The sequence below is a fragment of the Lemur catta genome, chromosome 24 (genome assembly GCF_020740605.2).
Source record: "Lemur catta isolate mLemCat1 chromosome 24, mLemCat1.pri, whole genome shotgun sequence".
In the NCBI taxonomy this organism is placed as follows: Eukaryota; Metazoa; Chordata; class Mammalia; order Primates; family Lemuridae; genus Lemur; species Lemur catta.
The window spans coordinates 8,670,829-8,689,876 of record NC_059151.1 but is presented as its reverse complement, the minus strand read 5'-3'; the positions used below and the strand labels follow the sequence as shown (position 1 = coordinate 8,689,876).

The 19,048-nt window shown below is 35.5% G+C and overlaps 1 protein-coding gene across 12 annotated transcripts in view; it reads right to left on the bottom strand.

Moving 5' to 3' along the window:
- PDLIM5 (PDZ and LIM domain 5) overlaps positions 1–19,048 on the bottom strand; it is a 172,278-nt gene that overhangs the window by 53,861 nt on the left and 99,369 nt on the right. For 3 of the 12 annotated variants that reach the window (XM_045536720.1, XM_045536724.1, XM_045536721.1), the window contains exons 6-9: positions 14,630–14,644; positions 12,295–12,312; positions 11,859–12,031; positions 11,454–11,490 (exon numbers count right to left, since the gene is read on the bottom strand). In XM_045536720.1, coding sequence (XP_045392676.1) covers positions 11,454–11,490; positions 11,859–12,031; positions 12,295–12,312; positions 14,630–14,644 — 243 coding nt within the window. Of the gene's footprint in view, positions 1–9,789; positions 10,909–11,453; positions 11,491–11,858; positions 12,032–12,294; positions 12,313–14,629; positions 14,645–17,815; positions 17,833–19,048 lie in introns of those variants that run through there. The other 9 variants (XM_045536722.1, XM_045536732.1, XM_045536725.1 and 6 more) reach the window with 5 other exon arrangements.

Genomic DNA, 19,048 nt, shown 5'->3' with positions numbered 1-19,048 from the left:
CAAGTACAACATGTTCTGAAATCTGAATTTTAAGCACCCTTTTTCCTTTCTCACTCACTCTGCTACCTTTTGATTCTATTAGCTTTTTTGCTGTACTGAATTTACTCTTCTCAATTTCACCGATTCTGACCAGTTGAATTAATTCTTACCAAATTCAGTGACTCTTACCAATTTTCCATTCTCCATTACCCCCACCCCAATATTCCTGTACACTCATCAGCTCTTCCTCTAACGATTTTCTCCATCTCCATGGCTTAAGCCGTCATCATTTTCATGAACTGTAGGAATACTCCTAACAGTCTCCTGCTTCCATTATTTCCCCCTTATAATTGATTTTCCATAGTATTCACAGCGATCTTTTAAAAACACACAACAGATGTTGCTCCCAGGATTATAATCCTGTGTTGGGCTTCCCATTAAATTGGGAGAGGAATCTAAATTCCTTCACATAACCTACAAGGTAATAAATAATCTGCTCCCTTCACTCAATCTCTTATCTCTCTCTTCCTTATCTGCCATGCTCCATTTCATAGCAGCCTTCTTTCAGTTCCTTAAACACACCGAGCTGATTCCTGCCTCAGGGCCTTTGCACCTGCTGTTCTCTACCTAAAGAACACATTTCCTCTGTACCTATAAGATTGATTCTGTCAGGTCATTCACATTTCAGCACAAATATCTTCTTTTTCCTTAATTGCTGTCTAATTACCTTATTCTCCCTTCATTATGTTCATCACATTGCCCTATGTCATTTCTTTACAAAGTGTATTGTAACCTAAAACTACATTATTTGTTTTTTCACTGCAGCACCTTGACTCTGTTATGAACCCGCACTTAGAACAGCGAGTGACACACAGTAAGTGGGTCATAAACACTTGTTGGATCATACCTTATATACAATACATACTAAACGTGGTCAGGGGCCACTGCTCTTCTGTGAGGCCTGAGACTAAGGGAGAATATTCAGGGAAGAAGACACAGCTGTGGATTTAGGTCAAGGTTATAAGCTAGTATCAATTACTCATATAATGGCCTCTGACCCAAAGATAGCTTAATTGTACCAAGGGTTTTTCAGCTGATTTCCTTGGGATTACTATGCAATTGTAAGCGATTAATGCTGAACGTAATAAACCAGGTGGGATTTACTAATGTAGAATAGAACTATTGCTTGCCTGATCATTTTAAGAGTCATATGACATGACTAACTCATATTAGGTTTATTTTCCTCTCAAATTCCTGCTTTTTAAAGAATATTTACTGCTATCAACCTTATCTCCCCCACCCCATGTGTCCCAGAAGAGCAAAATGTTTTGAGCCAAATGGCACATAACCACATTAAATTTCCTATTTCTTTTTTTTTACTGGATTTGGTCCATTTGCCTAACCTCCCAATATGTTTTCAAATTTATATTCAATCATTATCTGGTTACAGAACAGGTATGCTGTATCTCCCTGCTCCATGATACCAACAAATTTAGGCAACAAGTTGTCACTGAGCCTTTAAACAATATCCTTTGGTTAAACTCCTTCAAACCACATTGAATCTAAAAACCTGATACTCACTGACTTCGTTTCACTATTAAATTCAAGGGCATTTTAAGAGCTTTTCTTTGATGATTTGTTAAAATAACATCTCCCTCAGTTTATCCAAAATGTGTTAACTTGGTTGTGATCTGTTTCTGGAGAACTTATTCTGGGTCTCAGGAATTCTGCCTTCCTCTTCTCAGCGCTCACTGGCCATGCTTTTGAGAATGCCTTGTAGACTTCTTTCCCCGATGACCTCAAGTTCAAACCAGTTTATAGTTTTGAAGCAAACTCTTTCTTCTTTTTTGAAAATCAGTACTATATTTACTTCTTCCCACTCTTTTATTTTCTTTCCCATTCTCCAGGATTTTTTTAAAAAGCAGATGGTGTTATTTAGCAAATCTGATCTGTAAGTTCTCTAGCTACCCTGGGCTGTAAGTCACTGAGAAAAAGAGACGAGAGAGAGCCATTTAAAATCACTTTCTATCTGGGGCTTCATTTCCCTCCAGGATGCAAATAAACCAAAACTTTTTCAGTATTTATCTCTGGGCTTGCTTGTTATTTTTGTTTGCTTATGTCTTTCAAACAATGAGCACCTGTTAATTTCACAATCACCCTCGACAACCTTGCTTCTGTTTTTCACTTTTTTTAATCTCTTGATTTAATGTTATCTAGTTGTTGTTTCTTTCATATTTAAAGGATTTGGGGGTTATTTTGGCGGTGGGTATACATTTTCTTAACCCACTTGTGGTGCTGCACCAATATCCCTTCTAAAAGCTTTGCTAATTTTAGCAAGAAATATTGGATTTTATTGCTGTACGCCAAGAGTAAGTTTGATTCCAATTCTCATTGGAGAATACAATGAAAGGTTCACTGACCGTGAGAATCATGACATCTCACTGAAATTAGCATTTCAGTCTCACCTAGTTGATATCACCAAGGCACCTAAAGAACTACAGATGGAATTGATTGAGCTCTCAGTAAATGACATTTTAAAGTCATTGTTTGATGTTAAGAAAGACCCAATTGAAATATGGAAAAATGCAGTAGAATACCCAAGCCTTTGGCAACATGCCCCAAAAATCTCTTTCTTGCTTTTCAAACACTTATTGCTGTGAATCTACATTCTCCTACCTAACCCAAATCAAGATGGCCTTAAGGTCACAAATAACTGATGCCATCTAGAAGATCAACTGAACCTGTGGACCTCCATGCTGCAACCAAATATTCAAATGCTTTCCAACAAAAAACAGACACAACAAGGTCATTAAAAGATTAGTTAACTTTAAAACTGACAAATAATTTTCATTTTTTGAAATTATTAAGTACAGTACAGTAGTTAGATTTTTACAAAATAATGTACATTTTTAAGTATATCTAACTTGAAGTTTCTTGAATGTGGCCTTATTTGATTACAGCTAAATAAATGTGGCCTTCCAACATGAAAAGTGGTGGTGCGTGCCTGTAGTCCCAGCTACTTCAAAGTCTGAGGCAAAAGGATCACTTGAACCCCAGAGTTTGGGGTTGCAGTGAGCTAGGCTGACACCATGCACTATACCCAGGGTGACAGAGTGAGATTCTGTCTCAAAAAAAATCCTACTGTTATAATAAACAAACCTTCACATAACATGAAACCGTGGTCTTCTGAAATTTTCAATGTGACCGAAATATGTTAAATTGAATAGCTGCAAAAGATAGAAAATTAAGCCTTCTATCATCCTGAAGATTGCCCATTATCAACGCTAATTAATTTTTTAAGTTGTGATTTCTTTTGAAGTAAAAAAAAATAACTAAACTGCAGGAGTCTTCTTCAATATTGAGTTTTAGTAAAGATGATAAGTTCATTTTATTTTCTGGTTTAATGCAATACAATAATTTTATTGTATCATTTACCTTTCTAAGGGTAAACTGGAAAAAAATTTACCTAAACAACATCGTAAGAGAAGGGTTACTGGACTGATAAAATTCTGTTTCTCAGGAACTTGGTGCATATTCTGGACTATGAAAGTCAGTTTTGCATATTACGAATACTGACTTTTATTAATAAAAGATTATTAGTAGTAATAGTACAAGTTTAATTTTATAAAAATACCCAGGTGTTTCTAAAATTAAACGTTGAACTAAACAATTTTTGTGTGAAAATATGCAGAGTAGACAGGAACTATGTTCCTTGCCTCAATAATTTTAAAGTACTATTCTCACAAGGAACTGAAGTGTAGTAATTACTTATGTTCAGTAGATGGCGACCTTTCATTATAGTAGCCAGACCGGTATTTGCATAAAACAGTATAATCAACAGGCAGAAAAGGAAAGATCAATCACAAATATTCCCTATTTTGCAACGGACAAAAATTACTTGATCATATACCCATTTTTTGACCTGTGGTATTTTTTCTAGGTTGGCAAATACATTTCGTGGGAATGCATATGATGATACCAGCTAAGAGATTCTATCTAGCTTTTTTTTTTTTTTAATTAGACTATATTGTAGAGAAGCCTTGGTGTTCTGTATTTTGGGGCAAATCTGATTGCTAATTACTACCTCAGAAAATACGTGCAAATATCAGACTGGAATGATTACTGCTTTCTTTGTATAGCTTACAAAGAATAGTGGTTTTAGGTCATGTATTCAACTGACATGTGTCTTAATAAGGATATGTAACAAGAGATCAGTATGTTTGTGAAACATGGCCATAATAAAGGCATGGGATGGGCTTGGCAAACTGTGTTTCTTCATTAATCTATTTTATGTGGGTAAATGACTGACTATGAACGAACTGAAATTTTTTAAAACTTACAAAATTTTATGTTTCAAAACATTTATGTGGTTTCTACCTTCTAAATTTTCTTTTATTTTATTTTTCCATCGGAGACAGAATCTTGCTATGTGGTCCAGGTTGGAGAGCAGAATGCAGTGGCATCACTGTAGCTCACTGTAACCTTGAACTCCTGTACTCAAGGGATCTTCCTACCTCAGCCTCCCAAGTAGCTAAGACTGCAGGTATGCACCACCATACCCAGATAATTTTTTAAATTTATTTTTTGTAGAGATGGGGTCTCGCTATGTTGTCCAGGATGGTCTCAGACTCCTGGCCTCAAGCAATCCTCCTGCCTTGGCCTCCTAAAGTGCTGGAATCACAGGTGTGAGCCACCGTACCCAGCCTGCCTACTAAATTTTCAATGAATGTACAAAAGTGATAGGTTTCTTCCTAAAAGTATCTTAAGATTTATTCTTCTAGTGCCAAAATCCCATCTGATGGCCTTCAACTAGAAATTGTGTGGACAGTATTTAGCACTACAGGTCAGCCAATAAGAGGATATTTGTTCTCCATTAGTAACTGTTCATGCCAAATATGGTGGGGGATACTAAAACTCCTGCCTTCAAAGAGCTTACTCTAGTTGGGTTTATGGGACATGGAGACAAATACCAAAGTCTAAAAGGAAGCACTACAAGGGAGATAACAACAATGCTTCCAATGGGGTCCAAGTCAGTGATTCTACTCAAGAATAACTTTTTCTTAAGTACTAATCTGTCAAAATGGGTATTAGTACAGAAAGGCAGTTGGTATACGTTATGGACTGAGTTGGTACCCCCCCCATTCATATGTTGAAGCCCTAATCCTTAATGTGACTATTTGGAGACAGGTCCCTCAAAGGGGAAATTCATGTCAAATGAGGTCATAGTGTGGAACCCTAATCCAATAGGACTGGTGTCCTTATACAAAGAAGCAGAGACACCAAAGCTCACTCTTTGCACAGAGGAAAGGTCATGTGAAGACACAGTGAGAAGGTGGCCATCTCCAAGCCAGGAAGAGAAGCCTCACCAGAAACCAACCCTGCTGCCACTTTGATCTGGAACTTCTAGCCTCCACAACGATGAGAAAATAAATTTCTATTTTATTTTTATTTTTTTTTTTGAGATAAAGTCTTGTTCTGTCACCCTGGCTAGAGTGCAGTGGCATCATCATAGCACACAGCAACCTCAAACTCTGGGGCTCAAGCGATCCTCCTGCCTCAGCCTTCCAAGTAGCTGGGACTATAGGTGTGCACTACCACACCCAGCTAATTTTTTCCATTTTTAGTAGAAACGGGGTCTCACTCTTGCTCAGGCTGGTCTTGAACTCCTGAGCCTCAAGCGATCCTCCCACCTCGGCCTCCCAGAGTGCTAGGATTACAGGCGTGAGCCACCGCGCCCGGCCAAGAAAATAAATTTCTGTTGTTTAAAACACCCAGTCTGTGTATTCTGTTGTGGCAACCTGAGCTGACAAATAACAATGTATTTCTAATTGAAGAAGTAGCTCCCCAGAGATGAGTCACATAATCCTAATACCTACCTTCAAGTTGCGTCATTTTGCTGAACATGTAGACCTTTACTCACATGGCTACAGTTGCATCCAGGAAGAAATACCACGCCTGTTAGAATGCCTTTTCCTTCCAATGTATGTTATTATACTAAAAGTCTTGTCTTCAAAGAGCTCATATTCTAGTTAGAAATTTATGAAATGTAGACAAATATCCGTAATACAAATTCGATAAGTAGGTGCCAAAAGAGAGGTTAAAAACTATATAGTATGTTAGTTGAGAGGTGAGAAGATTATTTCCACGGTGAGGGGTGGAGAGGGTGCACCGTGCATGAGTTTATACAGCTATGGGAAGGAATGAGAAAATCTTGGAAGAAGGAGCATTATCACTCAACCCAGCCACTCTGAGCAGCACACCACTGGCATTTTGGGCTGGATATTTCTTCATTTTGTGGGATTATTCGGTGCATTACAAGACATTGAGTTTCTTCAGACCCCCGGCAGCGTCCTCCTGACCGTGGAGTATCTCTGTACATACCCTGAACATTTCCAAAGGCTACACGGCACGGCATCCCCCCCAGGAAAGAACCAGAGGTAAACTTTTTTAAGGATGTGAAGAAAACAGCAGATGTGTTCAAACAAAATTTATTAAGTGACTGATTAAATGGCTAATACATATACTTCCAAAATGTCACACATGAAAAATTATAACATGCAAAATTGTAACATTTTGTTAAGTGCTGCTTTCCTATTTTAAGTATTCACTACATTTACTCAGAGTAAATCCTAATTTTCCATTTTGAAGCTTCTCAGTTCATTGCTGCATTCATATAGTTCTGACTGTATCTGACATCAAAATACCTTCACCTGCTCATTACTCCTAGGGTGCCTGTGATGCAGTCAACAAATAAACACCCTTTACTTGAGGCAAAGAAAAGAAAATGCATCTTCCTTTTGACTTCCATATACCTTTCAGGCTGCCCTTAATTTAAAGACTTTCAGAAATGGTGTGTTTGTGTTCTGGGTTGAAGATTTAAGGAGAAAAGATCAAAAGTGACCAAGACAGAGAAAATAACAGGACTATGCTGAAAACAAGCTGTGCAACTGAGGTACAAATTGAGATCTAAAAGATTACGATTCTGTTGCAGACCAGGTTCTCCAGAAAGCAGACTCCAAGACAGGGCTTAGTATCGAGGATGCTTATTAAGAAGTGCCTCAAGGATCAACACCTTTGCAAGGGAAAGGAAAGGACAGGAGACAGGAGTGGGCAGAAGGAGAAGTGGAGTGGCCGAACAGGACCTAGGACAGCCTCAGCACACTCCACAGCAGCTCTGGAGCCCAAATGGCCCTTCCCAGTGGTCCCTAATTGGCTGAAATGGCTAGGCTTTGACCTCCCTCTCCTCCCAATCAATCAGGTCATGGGATATGGGCAGCCCCACCAAGCATGGGGCCTTGAGGGACGGGGTGTCTGCAGCTGAGGTGACTTGGGAAGGGGCTGACACGTGAAGGCTGCCTGCCCACCATGCTCCCAGCAGCAGTGGTATCGAGTCCTCCAGAAAAGTGGCCAAAGAAGTGGTAACTCAGGGGCAGAAAGTAGTCAGTCAGTTACAAATCTCAATGCAAAACGCAGCATTTATCACTCCCATGTTTCTTACTACTTCTAACAAAAAAAAAAAAAACCAAAAAAAACCCCAGAAAACCACTATGATGCTTATTTTGGAAAGAATGAGCAAGGAAATATTTACTTGATTTAAGACATTTTCTTGAATGGGCTAAGCAAACGAAAAGAATCCAAGCAACGCTAGCCAGGATTTTATAGAGAGGACTTAGTCATCAAATTTATCACTAAATTATGAATAGAGCATTATATGTCAAAGATTTTGGGGGTCTGGCTTTATGTGTACTCTACAAGACATTCTGTCTCAGTTCCCTACATACACATTGTTAACATACACTATGTTTTTATACCTCCCTTTCGAGGTCCTCACTGGGTCTCAACAAGAAAAACATTAAATTGATAATAATCAGGGCAGGCGCTGAGTAGATGAGTGTACTTCATGGAGCAAATTGACCGATCTCCCTTCTTCATTTTCTAATTTTACTTGAAGGTGGTTAGACCTGACATAATGCTTTCCCATTGAAAATGCTGTGGATAGCAATGGGAATGTAAGTTATTTGTCCATGTGCATTAAGATTGTGTCTTCACATCATCCAGATTTCTTTTATATTAACTTCTTTTATTATCTTGATAACACAATGACCTCAGGTCATCTTGCTTATATATTAATCTGTAATTCACCACTGTATTCTTAGCACATGGATTAGTGCCTGGCATCTCAGTATCCAGTAATTATTCAACTGAAAGAATGAATGCAGGCAATGAATGAATATTTATGGTTTATATGATTTTGAAATACACATATCAGGGATACAGTAACTGCAAAATTACTTATCTGGGGGGAAAATCAATTCATTATTCAGTTTTGAACAGATCTGAATAAAAGAAGGGACTTCTGTTCTGTATCCTAATACAATGATTTTTATTAAACAAGCTCTAAGATGTCTATATATCTCAGCCCTTCCTAGAGGGCATAATGATGCACAAAACAAATGTTTCTGTTTCCACAAATAATGTATCTTTTGAGGTAACAAAAATATAGTTGACTGTGTAACAAAAAATCCCTTCTTCTGACTTGTTTACAATATTGTAAGAAAAAAATGTTGAAAACTCTTAAGAGTCACCTCCCAATTTCACATTAAAAACAAGGCTATGATAAAGAAAGTCTGTATAAGAGAGACAAACAAAAACAAGTCATAAATTAAGTCACTAGACTTACAATAATATTTTTGCAAGCAGCACTTATAATTTTTTGGCTAGCTTTTAAGCTAGCAATATAAGATATCCCAGGAGATTCACTGAGCTCAGGAATTCAACTTCTGACAGGGCCAGATGGAATGTCCTCTGTGATCTTGGCTGAACATTTGTCCTCAGATTCAAGCATGGATCATTCCATTTATCTAAGTCTATGTTTTCAATGACACAATACTTTATTTTTAATTAGGCAAGGTATAAATTCTTATTTTGAACTGCACCTATTTCAAATTTTAGTTCTATACATGTTGTCTTGTCTATATTAGGGGAAACATATTTACCTAAAACTCTTACTCGTGAGTTCTATCAACTCTGTCGTTATTCTAGAATTTCAGTTCTTGGCGGAAAATATCATGATTACTCTACCACACCATTTGTTTTTACACGACTTTAATTCTATCTTCTTTTAGACATCATCTTTTGAGAACAAGAAAGAATTATTAGGTGTAGGAAAGCCTGGTCTATGAAAGTAGATTTTCTTACAGGGGCCAGAGACACTAATAACTGGGATTGATGTCAGGATCATAAAAGCACAAGCAGCCAAGACCTCTCTCTTAGTATCTGAAGAACTGATGTAATAAAAGAAAGACATCGTCTGCGTCATAAGTATACTGGAAATGAGCATAGATAAATCCTAGAATTACTTTTTAAGTGCATTTGGCAGGCCAAATTTTAAACAGTAACCAGTCACTAACTGAAATTATTGTTGGTTTCTCCAAATTATCAGGTAGTGATCCTAGTCTATTGTGACATTAAAGTGAAGAACACCTAGAAAAACACACATGGAGCCTTGACTGCAGGCAAGTGCCTTCAGGAACCATTTTCACACAGAGAATAATTCTAGGTTGCATCACAGTCTAACTGATCTTATGTGTTACTCACACAGGATGTGATGTTAAATACAGTGATAATTCAGAGAAAGAAATCAAACATGATCCTTTGCCATGTTTTAACTCACATTTTAGTAACCTGACAAAACTAAGAATGTTTCCCAAATGAAATATGAAGAGAACTGTTTATTTCACCCAAGTGATACCGTGAGAAGCCCTGAATGGCACTGTTACTGGGCTCAAGGAAACAGAACAAGTACAAAGCTAAGTTAAAGGCAACTTTATTACTTTTCCAAACTTCAAAATGCATTTATTAATGAACTTATACCTAATATATAATACATTATATTACAAGGCAGAAAGCATCTCTGGTCATATGTTTAGCTTCCATGTATTGCCCAAAACATAGCTCCCTAGGAATAGCAACAATGCACAGCAGTTTATATCACTAAGTAAAATATTTCTGTGATGTCTCAGAATCATACATATCGCAATTTACTTTATGTTCTTTTCCTTTGGCTTAAAAAAAAAAAAAGCTACCTTTTCTATATCTTATCAGTTAACGTCTAGAAACTGTCTTTACCCTAAAAATATCCACCAGCTTAGAAATATTTCCTTTGGTAGAAAATAGGGTCTTTGAATCTAACCAAACCAAAGAACACTGTATTTCCCCACTGCAAATAGGGGTAAAATTCTCTTTCCTTTTTCAGGAGCCAAATCTGGGCTTCCTGCTCTTCATATAGCCATCCTGAATAGTACTTGCTTTAAAAGATACCTAAATCTACAATGAACTCTTTAATATAAGTCTTCTCTGTTTAATCCTGTGCTTACTTAGAATAAATTGCAATCGACTTTGAATATTACATAATAATGAACTTAAAAGCAATCTTGGGAAATGCAATAACATAAAGGAAGTATTTTCCAAATTGGACAAGGACATTATCTTCTCATCCGCCTCTGTTTCAAGCAACTGACCAAATTCAACTTACGAAAATAATTCCTTTTCCAAGGTTACTACCCTAATAACAATGGAAACAGATGTAAATCCACTGAAGACTTCTAGTCCCTCAACTTTCTTTTTTTGGTTTTACATTTGTGAGCTACCAACTAGCACAAAACACATTCATCTTCCTTGTTCTCACAACAATAGGAAATTCTTAGAAAAGTATAGAAAAGGATCTATTTTTTCCTGAGGCAAATTTAATACAGATTTTGCAGTAAAGTTGAAAAAGAAAAAGAAGAAGTGAATGAAAAGGTGTGTGCTGGCTGCGAGGGGGCAAGGCTCCTAAATCACTGTACGTTAAGAGCACGTGCTGAAACTTCATGGTGCCAGTCACGTAATTTTGTGTATTTGGGACTAAAGACGTGAAGGGGTATCTTTTCCCTGTGGAAATAAAAAAAAGAGTGATAGAAGAGTCATAAGAAAGAGAAAGGGAAAGAAAAAGTTTCTATACTAATTCCATCATGCAGAAAGCATGCCTCATAAAAGCTTAATTTCACATAGCTGTTTTATTAAATAGCAAAGATTTTAAGGGTAGAACATTTTTAGAAATACAGAAATTAATCTATACAGCCCCCTTGGAAACACTGATGTTTATGCCCAAAATAAAGCGACTGCAAGACAACACATGAACCCATTCACAGAGATATGTACTGTTAGCAAAGCACCCCCAAATAAACCCTCCTGTCCATCTCTTCATTCAATACTTAGGAAAAGAAGCCTTAGACATAAAATCCAGACAACATCCACTAATTTAAAAATCTGTAAGTTGTACATTTAGGTCACACCAAAAAGGCACCAATGTTAAATGTTTAGCTTCCAGTTGCAAAGACAAAATGCCATACCATTACACTGGAAAATTTGAAAAACCAAATTGAGACCATTCACGAAAGGAAAACATTCAATTTACAAACAGATGGAGGACTTACTTTGCCTTCTTTGCACTATCGGATTCAGATTCTTTCACTGAAACACAATAAGCAATATCCAATATCAGTTTGCTTTCAGCTTCAAAATCACTTAAGCAATTACCTATACCAATCAATATCAAAGGGTCAAGTTTCACGGATCCACTAAAGCAAATTCCACACCACGTTGTTATCTACTATATACTACACTCGGTACTACTAGGGCTACTACTACTGGTACTACTTCTGTGTTTTTCAATGATACTCTCCTTGGCTGGTGTCTTAGTTACAGAACTCATGTTATGCACACTATAATTTAAAATCAGACTCTCTCAGGGTTCTTTTTTAATAACTGCCAATCGTTCTAAATGCAACTCTCTGTGGCAAAGAACATTCATCCATTAGGCCACTGAGAAGTTCACTTACGATGTTCAGTGCCAGTGATCTGGGCAAGGATTCGGAAAGAGCGAGACTGCGTTGTCCCAGTCCGCGGACGCCAGTCTTCAGTGTCCTCAATCAGTCTCTTCTTGCTGGCGTCGCTGTGAGTGGGTATGTGATAAAACTCTGTATTGCGCTCCACAATGTGTTTTCTCGGCGGGCTAGGGTTAAGAAGGAAAAAAAACAATTAAAAATCATAAAATTATATTAAAGAGATAAAATATCCTCTACAGAATTATTTATAATTTATGCACTAAGTCCTCAATGTTTCTTTTATATAATTTGCTTTTGCAAGTATACTCAGCCTCAATTTTTTTTAAAGGCATCTTCCTAAAATAGACTAGGGTTTTTTTTATTAGTAAAAATAAAAGTGTATTTGTTAATATAAATAATACTGTAAGAATGTATTCAACAGAAAGATTACCGTTTAGGCGGGATTTTCCTTTAAATTGACAGAGGAAAGCAGCAGAAGACAGATTTCCAACATGAAGAAAAAGGAAAGAAAAAAGGTAAGAAAAAAAGAAAATAACTAGAAAATGAAAAGTCCACAGTAGTCAAAATCAAATAATTTGAAATTACTTGTATCGTTCACTGTATGCCACACAGGTACGGACTATATTCATGACCACAGTTAATATCAATACACTACTGGACTGTATTAGCTTTCCCAAAATTAAATTGATCATATCTTCACTCAGCCCAAGAACCAAAAATGGTTTGGTAGAAGCTAAACCAGCAATACCAAATACAATTTTGAAAGGGTCCAATCTGTTATTTTCTATAGTTTTCTCATTCGTAGGTACAGATATCCCTTATCCTAAACAAAGGTGTCATACAGGGTCAGCACAGTAAAGAAGAGCTGTGGTATAACAGAAAATGCTGAAATATTAATAGCACAAAAAGACCAGGATTTAAATCTTGGCTCTATGACTTTTCAGATGTGTGATTTGGAATAAGTCAATCTAACTAAGCCTCAGTTTTCATTTACAAGGAAAGAATATCACATACAAAGTAGCACTGTTCTGAGGATTAAATGAAATAATACATGTGAAAGAAATCTGTGAACTACAGAGGTCAAGAACTTTGAGTTTGGTTAAGAACATTCATTTTTCTATTAACAAAGCATAAACAGTAAGAAATCTACAATGTAAATTATTTTAACACTGTAAGATCTATTGACAAGAATAAATACTCTCCACTTCTCCGCCCTCAAAATAGGAGAAATACAAACTTCTGGGCCATTGGTTTAATTTCAGAAGAGAAAAAGGAACATGAGTCTAGACTAGCAGACTACTGGCACAAGATCTGAGTAAACAAAGTGCTCTAAATGTGGTCAAATGCGGGTGGCAACACATGCTAGGTTTCACTCACTGCTAGAAAATCATAGTGCTATCAGCATGCCACATGACTGTTGTCACTTTAATAGCCACACTATCAAAACTGTCTCAGTACACTGGAAGAATTTCCCCAGTAAAGAACATGATAGAATCAAAGTTAACAACACTGGCTTTAAAGTCAGACTCAGTGTGTGTTTTATCTGAGTCACCTAACTTCTCAAAGTCTCAATTTTCCCACCTGAGAAACAGAATTGCATATTAAAGGATTGTTCTGAGGAATAAATAAGATAGATAATGTATGTAAAGTGCTTTCCACATAACCTAATACACAGTAATGATCATGATAATGTATTCTTTTATGATTACTAGAAAACCAATTGCAACGCATATTCTAAGACAATTTTGTGCATATTTATGCAAAATAGTAAGACATATTATGATTAGTGGTAATATCTTCTGATTCCACAAGTGAAATGTCTAAAAGAACTTCCACTAATATTGAACAAAACCTATTCCTTTTTAAAATGGACAAAATTTTTAAAAATTGATAAATAGGCATAGATACTTCATAAACAGATTGCCTTTGGCAGATATAAAACTGCCAACTCTTTATCTTATGCAATACTTGAAAAATTTTATATTCAGCTACTAAACTTATTATAGTTTTAAATTTCTCTACAATTACTGAGAGTAGTTTACTCTTAAATAGTGCCAGTTTCAAGTACAAGACTATTTTATCCTTTATAAAAGGTGTGGTCTATAAAAACGAAATCATGATGTCAAGCCAAGACATTAAGAATAAAAAATGACACCACTTATACAGCATTTTTAGCTATGACATGCTTGCAAAAAGTATAGTACACCTTAGACTCTATGTCATTTACTACACAGCTTAAGGTCTTGTGTTAAGTGATATGAAATTTCTAAATATTTACTTAGTGCTTTCTTCCTGGCTTTGAAACTCCCGACTCTGATGACTATGATTAAAAAAAAAGAATAATTTCGATGATTTTCTTTTTAAAAACGTATTTGGGATAGAATGTAAACTTAACTCTCAAGAGCAAGTAATTTACTTCAAAATACAGACATTACATTTAAAAAAAAAATACTAAAGAAGGAAGGCCCAAATTACATCTCTAACTCTAGCATGCACCATCCATAAAACTCATCTATCCCTCTTGAAGGTTAACTTACTAAGTTTTTCTATTGCAGAAGGATGGGCATTCTGAACACACCCATTGATTTATATGAAGTTCTCTAGCATAAAAAACATGTTTTATGCTCCTTAACATTTTTGAGAATTCTTTTAGTGAGAAGATACTAACCAAATTTGCTGGTGGTATTAAGTACAAAGCAAGATGAAAAGTTAGAGAGATGGTGAAAATTACAAAACGAACCACTGATTAAGTATTTAATACTTACACGGTGCCAGGGTTACTGAGGAGGAATAAAATACACAAAAAAGATGTGACAAAGTAGAGAAGACATTGATGTTCCCAGGATGATGAAAGACAGACAAAGATGAGACCAAAAAAAAAAGAAAGGAAAAAGAAAAAAAGAAAAGAAAGAAAAAGATAAAGTGAAATAACAAAATTCAAAAAATGAAATCAAGATGTTATGCAAACATCATGCTTCCAAATAAACGTGTAAACATAGACAGACAAAACTGAACATGTGTTAGTCAAAACTCTGCTACACTGTTATTAATATAATCAAGGACGGCAGTTTTACCTGTTTCTCTCCCCAAAACACTGAAAACTATTTTGTGTATTAATGCTAGTTTAAGTCTCAAATTACTGAATACCAAAAAAGAAAGATCCACTACTTTTAAAAAATGTCCAGGTTTTTATAAAATTCATTTTAACACGAATCCAAATTCTTATTATGGTCCTAACAAAAAGCAGAGCGTAACTCGACATATAACATAGAAACAGATCATTGTAGAATCACTTTTAAAATGAGAAGAGAATAAGAGAGAATCTTTCAGTGTCACATAACAGAGGTATATATTAATAGCAATTTAATCTCCTCATATAAATTATCCTGAATCATACATTATTAAAAAATGATACTTTTGAGATAATTCTATTCCTTCTTAAAATGTAGTGATTATGATGAAAAATGTAGGAAGCACAATGGATCATAAATTATGGGCTGTCACTCAATTTTCATTCTCTCCCATGTCCTTGATTACTACCACCCTCATTTGCAAGCAAGTCCTGGTAACTTTAGTGATCTTTGGGAACTCCATAGTTCTGTATTATCCAGTGAGATAATTATTACCTAGAAAGGCATATCTGATAGGACACAGCAAAGAAACTAAGTGAATTCGCTCACATAGTCTATTAAGTGTAGAAAAATTAGAAACACATTCATATTGCATTATGGATAGAGAAGACTAAAGTATAAACTATATAGTTTGTCAAAGAACACATTGTAGTGTTCTTCAATTCTGCAACAATGTTCAGCCAGAGTAAGTAATAATTCATTATAAACATAGTAAAAAAAAAAACTGCCTGCCAGTTTTAATGCTAAGATTGGTCAGTGTGGGTATATTTCCACGTCAAAGTCAGTTTCATAAACTCAGCAGATGGCTAGGTTTCACTGAGCGAGGGTAGGATGCAGGAATAAGTTGATCTCAATAGTCTGCCTGTATTTACTCTTCTCTAGCCACAATGCAAAGCACTCTCTCCTCTGCCTTGCTGTATTAAGCAGCAGGGAAATAGTTTTGCAAAATAAACTCCTGAACAGAGTAGAATTTTGAATGTATATTTAAACATTGTAAAGTTTAGGAAAAATGTTTTATGTCAACGTGAAGATGGAGAGAAAATGTCCTATGGCTTGGTGATGGGCAGCAAGTGGAGAGTTGATTGATTTCAACCTAAAGATGTCAATTTGAATATATCCAACAAATATTTTCATGTTTCAGATGTCCTGTATTCTCATCCTTGCTGTGTTGCCCACTTTCACTGTGCCCTGGACAAGGTGTAATCTACCAGAGCCTCATTTTCCTCAAAAATGAAATGAATTATAATTTCTCTGTCACACAGATATTCTTGCAAGGTCTTAAGTTTAACATATTTGAAGGCACTTTGAAAACTGCACAAACACAGGTTTATTGTTGAGATAAATGCCCCGACTACTCAAAAATAGTAGTATCAAACCCAACTGTAGCATATGCACATCAATTCACTCACATGGCCTTGATTCAACTCCATAATCATCAAGAAAAAACACGAATTCAAAATCACAGAAATAAACCCAAGTCACAACAAGCATGTGATACAGAGGAAAGCACATCAAAATTTGGCTTCCAAAGACAGAGGCTCAAATCTTAGCTCTATTACTTACAAGATGCATGACTTGAGAAAATTATGTAATCTCTCAGCGTTCAGAATGTAAATAAGAATTAAATTATATAATGCATCTAGAAACTCCTAGCATAATGCAGTAAAATCTAATAGATTAATGAATCTCAATCTTGATTTTTTAAAAAAATATATTGATATTTAACCTAAATGTTTAGATTTATTTTCCCAAATTCCATTTTTTCCCTTTACAAGTCCAATTGTTTCTCATACTGGAATTGAGTAATTAGTCAAAGTCTCTCAAGAATTTAATCATAAATAGACAACAATAATCATCAGGATTTGGGGATGTTTTGGTAATACATTGGTATACAATATTTCTATGTATATATAACAAAACTATTCAATCAGTAAGACCACAGCCACATTGGAATGAAATTGCTCTAATAATTCAATAGCTAATTCTCTTTGGTGTGTCCCAAGATCAATACTCAGTATTTCCAATTCTACTCTACAGTGTGATGCAAAAGAAACTTTAGCACATGTTCAGAATAATCGTAAGTTGGTTAATATAAAATAACTAAGTTTTTATCTAATGTGATTTTTACCTATTTTTAAAGCTAGTAATCACCAGGCACTTTAGTGTCAGTACCAGTGAAGCACAAAAGCAAGGTTTGAAAGTTACACCACAGTAATTCCCAAAGTCTACGCCAACCAACTGTGACATTTAATAAGTTGATAATTCTCTCTCTTAACTAATTGCAAAGGTGTATGGATTTTCCATAATATTATGCACTGACACACAACTGTATATATAGAGGTCTGAACCTGACAGCAACATTGTTTGAATTAAAACTCTCTAGAGAAGTCATTAGGGTTCTTAGACACCTTACCTAGGAAACACTGGCTTTTGATATTAACTTGGACATCAACTCAGTTTTACATGTGCTATTCACTAATGGTACAGATGTTTATGCTTTCTCTTCTATCTTTACCTTTTTCTTCTTACAGTCTCAATTGATACAAATTTCATTCCCCCAAGCACTGCTTCTTTTAAACCATTACACAGCAAACCCCACATATATTTTATGACATAAGTTAAACAGTACTATTCATTACTATAAAGCAATTCACCACAACATAGCGATGCAAACCAAACTTATTACAAACACTAAATGTGGTTATTCTAAATTATAGCTCTTTTGCAAAATGTAACTTTATTTTGCAAAAAATCGGGCATTCATGCTGATTACTCATATATAAATCACCATCTTTCCTCTCCAGTAATGTGGATACTAACTTTGTCACCTGTGTTTTCTGCAAAGAGAAAAGCATTTTAAAATATTACTACCATATCGTTATTTTTCTGTCTTTCAAGGCCAAGTTCTTCAAAATACCACACAGGAACTGTTAGAAAAAACTGCAGTCCAACGAAACTGAAATTAATACAGGATACTAAAAGACTTACCTCTTGAAAGCAGCGGCACATTATAATGCAAGGATATATGGAAAGGGAAAATGTAAATCAATTAAACTACTTGGCACAAAACAGCTTTCCTTACAGTTTGGAATATAAAGTCACATTTTGCTCTTAGTAGAGTAAGCAAAGAAGTAATGAAGTCAGCCAGCCATGACCAATAATTTGTACATGTAGAAGAAAGATTTAAAATTTCTTTGTTTTTTTTTTTTTTTTTTTTTGAGATAAGGTCTCGCTCTCTATTGCTTGGACTAGAGTGCAGTGGCATCATCATAGCTCACTGCAACCTCAAACTCCTGGGCTCAAGTGATCCTCCTGCCTCAGCCTCCCTAAGCGCTAGAATTACAGGCATGAGCCACTGCAGCCAGTCGTAAAATTTCTTAAAGTGCCTTAATCATTATTTATAAGAAGGAACAGGAATACTTTCACAGTATTGAGAAATAATCTAAAAATATCAATATAATCTACAGATTTCATACTATTAGGATGAATAGCTAATTATTTCTTAGTAATTAATTAGTTAATTAATAAGGACTTGTTTAAATCTTGTGTTTATGAATCCTATACAAATTTGGGTAGGATGTCTATCAACCTGGCAGATTAGCTGGCTACTTTAAATCACTTAAAAACCAAGTCTTCCTGGTACTTTGAAGAAAAAGACAACTTAAGCATTTAACTTTACATCCTGCTGAACTTTTAAAATGTTGGTCACTGGTATGTATTATTTTAAGAAGTAATTAATAAAAAATAACAACTCAACTTCAAAAGTTTTACTGCAGACATTTTGCAACATTCTAAAAATATGAGAAATAGAATAGTAACAAGTTTGACATAGATTTCAGAAAAAGAGTTTGATACTTGATGCAGAAAATGCATTCAACAATATCACAAAACAGGTACTCTTCAAAATGACACCTCAATGACTAGTAAAGTGTTTGATTTATTTATGGTTTCTCTAAACGTAGTGAGAAAAAAGACACTGCAAATTTGTCTTAGAATTTCATAGATCCCATACTTTATTTTCAGAGTTAATCAAGTTTTCCTTGTCCTAGCAAC